This window comes from Amblyraja radiata, chromosome 36, assembly GCF_010909765.2.
Source record: "Amblyraja radiata isolate CabotCenter1 chromosome 36, sAmbRad1.1.pri, whole genome shotgun sequence".
NCBI classification, from domain to species: Eukaryota; Metazoa; Chordata; class Chondrichthyes; order Rajiformes; family Rajidae; genus Amblyraja; species Amblyraja radiata.
The window spans coordinates 13,390,010-13,400,840 of record NC_045991.1 but is presented as its reverse complement, the minus strand read 5'-3'; the positions used below and the strand labels follow the sequence as shown (position 1 = coordinate 13,400,840).

General features: G+C 43.6%; 1 protein-coding gene across 1 annotated transcript; it reads left to right on the top strand.

Moving 5' to 3' along the window:
• Nucleotides 1–470: 470 nt before the first annotated feature.
• LOC116966225 lies at nt 471–6,042 on the top strand. The gene is made up of 4 exons (XM_033012371.1): nt 471–478; nt 1,285–1,535; nt 1,614–1,796; nt 5,879–6,042. The coding sequence occupies exons 1-4, from the start codon at nt 471–473 to the stop codon at nt 6,040–6,042; spliced, it is 606 nt and encodes a 201-aa protein (XP_032868262.1).
• Nucleotides 6,043–10,831: the final 4,789 nt, after the last annotated feature.

Genomic DNA, 10,831 nt, shown 5'->3' with positions numbered 1-10,831 from the left:
ACTGAGATACAGATACAGGGCTCATCTTGCCATCAATGCTCCAGTATCTGAGACTGAGATACAGATACAGGGCTCATCTTGCCATCAATGCTCCAGTATCTGAGACTGAGATACAGGACTCATCTTGCCATCAATGCTCTGGTATCTGAGACTGAGATACTGATACAAGACTCACGTCAAAGTGTCAGATAGAAAGTGCAGTCACCAGAACTAGCTGCTCACACTCACACTGGGGGTCCCGACCCACACATCAACACTGAATAACAATCCATCCCCTCTCCCCACACTGACCCTTCTCTCCGAGTCTGGTGTTGCTTGAAGTGATTCCAGCTGCTGCAGACTCGGGCTTGGGATCAGCATTCAGCTGGGAGCAGGACCCGGGAACAGGGAAGGACAGGGAATCAATGGGTGTGAATGGGAGAGGGATGGTGGGAATAATGGGAATGAGCCGATCCACTTGAAGTGCCAACATGTCTGGGTCAGTCCCCGTGCAGGCATCCTCTGGGCTGCTTCTGTCCACAGCCTGAACCTGAACCTGAACCCGAACCTGAACCTGAACCCGAACCTGAACCTGAACCCGAACCCGAACCCGAACCCGAACCTGAACCCGAACCTGAACCTGAACCCGAACCCGAACCTGAACCCGAACCTGAACCTGAACCCGAACCCGAACCTGAACCTGAACCTGAACCTGAACCCGAACCTGAACCTGAACCCGAACCCGAACCTGAACCCGAACCCGAACCCGAAGCTGAACCTGAACCTGAACCCGAACCCGAACCCGAACCCGAACCCGAACCCGAACCCGAACCTGAACCTGAACCTGAACCTGAACCACCTCCTGCAGACTGACAGAGACATTCACCTCCCACACCGCTCTCGGGAGTCTCCGGGAGGTTTCATTCCATCCCGGGACATTCCCGGACAGTCCGGGTGTGGGGGCCAACCTCATGTTGAAATGTAGAGTGGAATATCCAAACTTCACTGCAACTTACTGCCGTACAGCACATTGTATTTTATAAAGATCTGATGAGTTTAGTGCGGCATTCATGAAAGATGTTACATTTGAAACTTGATCAGTTGAACAAAACACCACAAATGTTTATAAGAATACGGTTGAGAATCTGTGTATGGTACAGTAACTGTAATACTGAAAGGAGTTATCCTCTGTCTCTCTGATACAGATTTATATAATTGGAGATACACACTTTACCGCTCCAGCACCGGTCACAGTGAACTTCACCTGGTTTGTTATAGTAATAGTGATGGTGATGACTATTCCAGTGCTGAGTGGACCTGGTCACCTCGTCACCTTCAACCGCTGAAAGTAATAGCATCTGCAGCACGTTCTCAGCCCACCATCATCAATGTCAAAGGGACCAACTTCGGGAATCGACTGGTGACCTCAGGGAAACTCTACGATGGCAAGGATTTCAATGTGAGGATTGTCCCCGTTGTATTTCAAGATGCCGGAGTTTACGCCTGTTATCTGGAATCACATCTATTTCTCACCATTGATCTAATCACAGTGAAAGGTAGGAGTCAGAATGTTGCCACTGAGTTTACTGATGAACTTATTGTTTAAAATGTAAACAACCTGCTTGTTTCCACAGTCACAGCTGAACCGTCTGATGCAGTGACTGAGGGAGACAACGTTACCCTGACCTGCTCTGTGTCTCACGTCATTGGGTCAATGAGACTGGTTTGGATCAATGGCGATGGCAAACGTGTTGGAGAAAAGGCACTGACTGTGGAAGAGAAATCTCTGAGTCTGGTTATTCAGAAAGCTGAGAGAGGCAGAGGGAACTGGAGATGTGTTTTGTTTGATCAAGACCTGCTCCGGCTTTTTGTCCCGTACTATCAGAAGGACAATAGTAAGTGATAAGGGTTTGTTCTTCATACTTAGAGTCATGATTGAGTTTTGATGTCGCTTATTGGTCCTGACATTTGAGTGGAATATTTTCTTCCAGTTTGAGTTGTCTAACTCTGTTATGATCAATGAATTCTCAAATTTCAAATAACACTTCCTGAACACCACTTCTCCCCCCCCCCCTTCATTGTGCACGCATTTATCCCACCACCCAGTGATCCTATTCTCTTCCCTTCCTCTTTCAACTCATTTCCCACCCCTTCCAATTACAGAGTTTTCCTTTTATGTTCTTGCTCCACTTCCACCCATATCCCTCCCTCTGTTACTGATCTTACTGTAGACCAGTCAGTATTAGTTGACCTGATCTATGTCATGTTTTACTGCATGCCGCTGTGTACTCAAACACTCATCTGGTTGAACCAGGATTTATATAAAGGACTTCAAGATTATGTAAAAGGAAACACGTTAGAAACGAAACAGAAATGGGAATTGGAAATGAATATTATTATTACTGATGAAATGTGGGAAAAGACATGTCTTTTGTTCATACGTTAACAAACAGGGATAAATATGGGCCAGGAAACCAGGAGACCAAGGTATGTATCTCCACTGCACTTTGGTGGTTCAAACTTCAAGTGAAAACTTTGCCTTGTGTACCATCCTAACGTGGTCATAATTTAGGGAACACTGTGTTTCCATGGACTCTGATTTTATACACAAGGTCTTATCCCACAATTAAATGTATCTGACGTACATCTGAAGTCATGTTCCTGGTCATTCTGGTGGATCTCATTATTAATGGGGTACAGTTTAAACACTGGATTGTTACTTGTTTAAAATCAAACCAAATTAAAGTCTTAATCAGAAAATAAAATATTTATTTTCCAGAAACCAATGTGACCCCAGTACCTGACATGAGCCATGTTACTGAATATACATATGTGACTAGGAACACAAAGCAACAAGGTAAATAGATGACTCTGTCAATAAATCTCTAGTTGTACAGGTGTTGTATTTGATGAAGCAACCTATTTCACATTTCACATATTATTACTGGTGAAATGTGGGAAAAGACATGTCTTTTGGGTCATACGTTAACAAACAAGTTTCTTATAGAAACTTACAAAATTCTTAAGGGGTTGGACAGGCTAGATACAGGAAGATTGTTCCCGATATTGGGGAAGTCCAGAACAAGGGGTCACAGTTTAAGGATAAGGGGGAAATCTTTTAGGACCGAGATGAGGAAAACTTTTTTCACACAGAGAGTGGTGAATCTGTGGAATTCTCTCCCGCAGAAGGTAGTTGAGGCCACACAGTTCATTGGCTATATTTAAGAGGGAGTTAGATGTGGCCCTTGTAGCTAAAGGGATCAGGGGGTATGGAGAGAAGGCAGGTACAGGATACTGAGTTGGATGATCAGCCATGATCATATTGAATGGCGGTGCAGGCTCGAAGGGCCGAATGGCCACTACTCCTGCACCTATTTTCTATGTTTCTATGTCTAAACAGCCCCGCCTGGAGGGAGTTTGAATGGAAAACTAGAATGAAAGTATTTCAGACTCCTCTTATGTTAGCAAGATACAGCAACATCTCAGATTTATGCTGGAGACAAAGCGGGAAGATTGGTGATCATACACATATTTTGTGGGATTGTCCCAAATTGTATCAATATTGGAGAGACATTCAGGCGGAGATCAAGCTAATCTTGGGGGTGGATCTACCTCTGGAGCCGGCATGCTTCATACTAGGAGAGACTCCAGAAAATATAGATACCAAAACATAGAAACATAGAAACATAGAAAATAGGTGCAGGAGTAGAGGCCATTCGGCCCTTCGAGCCTGCACCACCATTCAATCTGATCATGGCTGATCATCCAACTCAGTATCCCATCCCTGCCTTCTCTCCATACCCCCTGATCCCTTTAGCCACAATGGCCATATCTAACTCCCTCTTAAATATAGCCAATGAACTGTGGCCTCAACTACCTTCTGTGGCAGAGAATTCCACAGATTCACCACTCTCTGTGTAAAAAATGATTTTCTCATCTCGGTCCTAAAAGATTTCCCCCTTATCCTTAAACTGTGACCCCTTGTTCTGGACTTCCCCAACATCGGGAACAATTTTCCTGCAGCTAGCCTGTCCAACCCCTTAAGAATGTTGTAAGTTTCTATAATATCCCCCTCAATTTTCTAAATTCTAGCGTGTCACACATGCTTGCTTGGGCTGTTGCTGTTGATTGCAAAGAAGATGATTACAGAGTCATGGAGAAATGTAAAGTCACCAAATGTTCAACAGTGGAGGGAAAGATTGAAAAGTGTATATATGATGGAAAGTATAACAGCTAAACTCCAGTTAAGGACGGATGCTTTCAACATTATGTGGACACCGGTATTACTACAACTGCCAAGACTGATTAAGGACACGATTTCTCCATAGCCCCAGTGGAGGGGAGGAATTCGATTGGTATTGTATACGTGTATTTGGAACCATATGTACAGACATGTGTGTGACTGTGTATAAGTACATACATAGTGGCCATCAATGACAAAATAAGTTATTCTAGTGACATACAAGTGAAGGTTTAACATAACGGGTGATTATATATTAAGTTGGATTAAATATGATGAGCTTGCGTGGGTGCCTGTGAATGTGATGCTTCTGTGACAGAACTCTAGGATGATCTGATGTGATGCTAACAGCTGCTGTGTGATTTGTATATCTTGTTTGTATGTGGACTTTGTCTTGTTAATAAATGTTGAGTGTTGGCTGGAGGGGCTGAATGGCCAACTCCTGCACCTATTGTCTATTGTCTATTGTCAAAGATCCTTTCTTTGAATCTGACAACATAAAACATGAACTCACTTCTTTCCCTTTCCACAGATACTGCTCAAACGGCTGAATATTTCTAACGTTTACAGTTCTTGTGCTCCTGGTTAGAGAGGATTGAAGCACAAGGGCAATATCCACTCTGTTGTCAGCAGTGCTCATTCAACCATTGTTCCAGGCTTAGACTATGATAGACATTTGTCCACTGTACAGTGGGAAATATCACAGCTGAATTAGCTACTTTATCAGCCAACCATCAGCTCCCATCTCCTGCCTGAGAAATGTCAGCTGATTGTAACCAAGAAATAGAAACTTGTGTGAATGTTTACAGTCTCTAACTGATGGCTACTGAGGCAAGTTGTGGCTCTCTGATCTTTGTACTCGGCTTGTACTCGCTAGAATTTAGAAGATTGAGGGGGGATCTTATAGAAACTTACAAAATTCTTAAGGGGTTGGACAGGCTAGATGCAGGAAGGTTGTTCCCGATGTTGGGGAAGTTCAGGACAAGGGGTCACAGTTTAAGGATAAAGGGGAAATCTTTTAGGACCGAGATGAAAAAAACATTTTTCACACAGAGAGTGGTGAATCTCTGGAATTCTCTGCCACAGAAGGTAGTTGAGGCCACACAGTTCATTGGCTATATTTAAAAGGGAGTTAGATGTGGCCCTTGTGGCTAAAGGGATCAGGGGGTATGGAGAGAAGGCAGGTACAGGATACTGAGTTGGATGATCAGTCATGATCACATTGAATGGTGGTGCAGGCTCGAAGAGACAAATGCCCTCTTTTCTATGCACCTATTTGCTATGTTTCTATGTTTTTAAGTAAGGTCAATTAATCTGGGGGAAAAAAGACACAATATGCTGGAGTAACTCAATGGGTCAGGCGGAATCTCTGGAGAACATGGATAGGTGAGGTTTTGGGTTGGGACCCTACTTTAGACTAAAGGGCTGTGACCTGAAATGTCACCGGCCTAACCTGCTGAATTTCTCCAACACCTTGTGTCTTTTATTGGTAAACTATCATCTGTAGTACCTTGTGTCTCAGTTAATCTGGATCACAAGTTAAACTCAAGACTTCTGATCTAAATTAGTCAGTGTGGTTAATGCCTGGTCTTTGGGGAAGCTTTTGAATGATGTCCATTTATTCTACAAATGTGAACTCTGTGTTTATTACTTTGACAGGGAATTACACTTTCATTATCAGATTTGTTGTAATTATCGGAGGCCTGGCTCTTCTCCTCGTCATTGTACTGGCAGTGGTGTGGTATCAAAGAAGGCACAAGCCTACAGGTAAAGTACATGAAGACATCCTTAATGCAGCACAGATTCCCCCAAATTATCAATGACCATGTTATCTTTGTTACAAGGAGAAAATAACAATATATTTTGGATAAGAAAAGTATCTGTTTGTGCTTATGTTGTTGACAAATTGATTTCAGACTTGTAGTGGTCAATTGAAGCATTATTTATGCAATGTGGATTGTCCTGTCTACCTGCGTTGCCATGAGGAGTCTGCTGTATGATGCTGTTCAGGTGGTGATCTGCAATGATCTGGCCATAATGGATGGGATTTATATAGCACCTTTCTAATACTCAAGGCGCTTTACATCGCATTATTCATTCACTCCTCAGTCACACTCGGTGGTGGTAAGCTACTTCTGTAGCCACAGCTGCCCTAGGGCAGACTGACGGAAGCGTGGCTGCCAATCTGCGCCTACGGCCCCTCCGACCACCACCAATCACTCACACACATTCACACACAGGCAAAGGTGGGTGAAGTGTCTTGCCCAAGGACACAACGACAGTATGCACTCCAAGCGGGATTCGAACCGGCTACCTTCCGGTTGCCAGCCGAACACTTAGCCCATTGTGCCATCTGTCGTCCCATGTGGTGATTGTGTCACCATCCCCGGTATAAACCAATATCAAATAAACATGGCAGAAGTTGAAGTATCGCTAGTATAGTTATGTAGAAAATATGGTCTCCAATTTGCCCTCAATATGTTCCTATTTACTGAGGGATAAATATGGGCCAGGAAACCAGGAGACCAAGGTATGTATCTCCACTGCACTTTGGTGGTTCAAACTTCAAGTGAAAACTTTGCCTTGTGTACCATCCTAACGTGGTCATAATTTAGGGAACACTGTGTTTCCATGGACTCTGATTTTATACACAAGGTCTTATCCCACAATTAAATGTATCTGACGTACATCTGAAGCCATGTTCCTGGTCATTCTGGTGGATCTCATTATTAATGGGGTACAGTTTAAACACTGGATTGTTGCTTCTTTAAAATCAAACCGGATTAAAGTCTTAATCAGAAAATAATACTTATTTTCCAGAAATCAATGTGACCCCAGTACCTGAGATGAGCCGTGTTACTGAATATATGTCTGAGTAGGAACACAAAGCAAGAAGGTAAATAGATGACTGTCAATGAATCTCTAGTTGTACAGGTGTTGTATTTGATGAAGCAACCTATTTCACATTTCACAGTTTTGTAACAAGAATGTGAGGAAGAGAACCTCAAACACACAAACTAATTGATCAATTCAACAATCTCTCTCTCTTGTGTCAATTCACCCCTCAGCCCCAATCTTCCTCATCCAACTGCAGTGGATATGCAATGGAAGACATTTAAAGACTGCATGGATGAACTACAAAAATTGTTCATCCCAGTTTGGCAAAAGAATAAATCAGGGAAGGTAGTGCATCCGTGGATAACAAGGGAAATCAGGGATAGTATCAAAGCGAAGGATGATGCGTACAAATTAGCCAGAAAAAGCAGCATACCGGAGGACTGGGAGAAATTCAGAGATCAGCAGAGGAGGACAAAGGGCTTAATTAGGAAAGGAAAAATAGATTATGAAAGAAAACTGGCAGGGAACATAAAAACTGACTGCAAAAGTTTTTATAGATATGTGAAAAGAAAGGGATTAGTTAAAACAAATGTAGGTCCCTTGCAGTCAGAAACGGGTGAGTTGATCATGGGGAACATGGATATGGCGGACCAATTGAATAACTACTTTGGTTCCGTCTTCACTAAGGAAGACATAAATAATCTGCCGGAAATAGCAGGGGACCGCGGGTCAAAGGAGTTGGAGGAATTGAGTGAAATCCAGGTTAGCCGGGAAGTGGTGTTGGGTAAATTAAATGGATTAAAGGCCGATAAATCCCCAGGGCCAGATAGGCTGCATCCCAGAGTACTTAAGGAAGTAGCTCCAGAAATAGTGGATGCATTAGTAATAATCTTTCAAAACTCTTTAGATTCTGGAGTAGTTCCTGAGGATTGGCGGATACCAAACGTAACCCCACTTTTTAAGAAGGGAGGGAGAGAGAAAACGGGGAATTACAGACCAGTTAGTCTAACATCGGTAGTGGGGAAACTGCTAGAGTCAGTTATTAAAGTTGGGATAGCAGCACATTTGGAAAGTGGTGAAATCATTGGACAAAGTCAGCATGGATTTACAAAAGGTAAATCATGTCTGACGAATCTTATAGAATTTTTCGAGGATGTAACTAGTAGCGTGGATAGGGGAGAACCAGTGGATGTGGTGTATCTGGACTTCCAGAAGGCTTTCGACAAGGTCCCACATAAGAGATTAGTATACAAACTTAAAGCACACGGCATTGGGGGTTCAGTATTGATGTGGATAGAGAACTGGCTGGCAAACAGGAAGCAAAGAGTAGGAGTAAACGGGTCCTTTTCACAATGGCAGGCAGTGACTAGTGGGGTACCGCAAGGCTCAGTGCTGGGACCCCAGCTATTTACAATATATATTAATGATCTGGATGAGGGAATTGAAGGCAATATCTCCAAGTTTGCGGATGACACGAAGCTGGGGGGCAGTGTTAGCTGTGAGGAGGATGCTAGGAGTCTGCAAGGTGACTTGGATAGGCTGGGTGAGTGGGCAAATGTTTGGCAGATGCAGTATAATGTGGATAAATGTGAGGTTATCCATTTTGGTGGCAAAAACAGGAAAGCAGACTATTATCTAAATGGTGGCCGACTAGGAAAAGGGGAGATGCAGCGAGACCTGGGTGTCATGGTACACCAGTCATTGAAAGTGGGCATGCAGGTGCAGCAGGCAGTGAAGAAAGCGAATGGTATGTTAGCTTTCATAGCAAAAGGATTTGAGTATAGGAGCAGGGAGGTTCTACTGCAGTTGTACAGGGTCTTGGTGAGACCACACCTGGAGTATTGCGTACAGTTTTGGTCTCCAAATCTGAGGAAGGACATTATTGCCATAGAAGGAGAGCAGAGAAGGTTCACCAGACTGATTCCTGGGATGTCAGGACTGTCTTATGAAGAAAGACTGGATAGACTTGGTTTATACTCTCTAGAATTTAGGAGATTGAGAGGGGATCTTATAGAAACTTATAAAATTCTTAAGGGGTTGGACAGGCTAGATGCAGGAAGATTGCTCCCGATGTTGGGGAAGTCCAGGACAAGGGGTCACCGCTTAAGGATAAGGGGGAAATCCTTTAAAACCGAGATGAGAAGAACTTTTTTCACACAAAGAGTGGTGAATCTCTGGAACTCCCTGCCACAGAGGGTAGTCGAGGCCAGTTCATTGGCTATATTTAAGAGGGAGTTAGATGTGGCCCTTGTGGCTAAGGGGATCAGAGGGTATGGAGAGAAGGCAGGTACGGGATACTGAGTTGGATGATCAGCCATGATCATATTGAATGGCGGTGCAGGCTCGAAGGGCCGAATGGCCTACTCCTGCACCTAATTTCTATGTTTCTATGTTTCTATGTAGGTCTTACTCTGCATTGGTCAATTGACTAACTTTCACTGGACTATCATGGCCAACCCATCAATGTTGAGACATCACCATGAACAACATATTCACACTCCTCATTTATTGTTGATCCTGATTAACAGCTTGGTTAGTGGCCCTCTAAAGAATGGACGACACTTGCCCTTTCAAAAGTCACCATCCCTTTCACAAAATATCATCTAGCATGAAATGCCTCCAATTCACTTTGTACTTAATTCCCAGAGTACTTAAGGAAGTAGCTCCAGAAATAATGGATTCATTAGTAATAATCTTTCAAAACTCTTTAGATTCTGGAGTAGTTCCTGAGGATTGGCGGGTAGCAAACGTAACCCCACTTTTTAAGAAGGGAGGGAGAGAGAGAACGGGGAATTACAGACCAGTTAGTCTAACATCGGTAGTGGGGAAACTGCTAGATTCAGTTATTAAAGATGGGATAGCAGCACATTTGGAAAGTGGTGAAATCACTGGACAAAGTCAGCATGGATTTACAAAAGGTAAATCATGTCTGACGAATCTTATAGAATTTTTCGAGGATGTAACTAGTAGCATGGATAGGGGAGAACCAGTGGATGTGGTGTATCTGGACTTCCAGAAGGCTTTCGACAAGGTCCCACATAAGAGATTAGTATACAAACTTAAAGCACACGGCATTGGGGGTTCAGTATTGATGTGGATAGAGAACTGGCATGGCAAACAGGAAGCAAAGAGTAGGAGTAAACGGGTCCTTTTCACAATGGCAGGCAGTGACTAGTGGGGTACCGCAAGGCTCAGTGCTGGGACCCCAGCTATTTGCAATATATATTAATGATCTGGATGAGGGAATTGAAGGCAATATCTTCAAGTTTGCGGATGCCACTAAGCTGGGGGGCAGTGTTAGCTGTGAGGAGGATGCTAGGAGACTGCAAGGTGACTTGGATAGGCTGGGTGAGTGGGCAAATGTTTGGCAGATGCAGTATAATGTGGATAAATGTGAGGTTATCCATTTTGGTGGCAAAAACAGGAAAGCAGACTATTATCTAAATGGTGGCCGACTAGGAAAAGGGGAGATGCAGCGAGACCTGGGTGTCATGGTACACCAGTCATTGAAAGTAGGCATGCAGGTGCAGCAGGCAGTGAAGAAAGCGAATGGTATGTTAGCTTTCATAGCAAAAGGATTTGAGTATAGGAGCAGGGAGGTTCTATTGCAGTTGTACAGGGTCTTGGTGAGACCACACCTGGAGTATTGCGTACAGTTTTGGTCTCCAAATCTGAGGAAGGACATTATTGCCATAGAGGGAGTGCGGAGAAGGTTCACCAGACTGATTCCTCGGATGTCAGGACTGTCTTATGAAGAAAGACTGGATAGATTTG

Coding starts and splice junctions, on each gene's coding strand:
- LOC116966225 (XM_033012371.1), top strand. Junction 1,536..1,613: donor TGATCTAATCACAGTGAAAG/GTAGGAGTCAGA, acceptor TTGTTTCCACAG/TCACAGCTGAACCGTCTGAT. Junction 1,797..5,878: donor TATTCAGAAAGCTGAGAGAG/GCAGAGGGAACT, acceptor TTACTTTGACAG/GGAATTACACTTTCATTATC.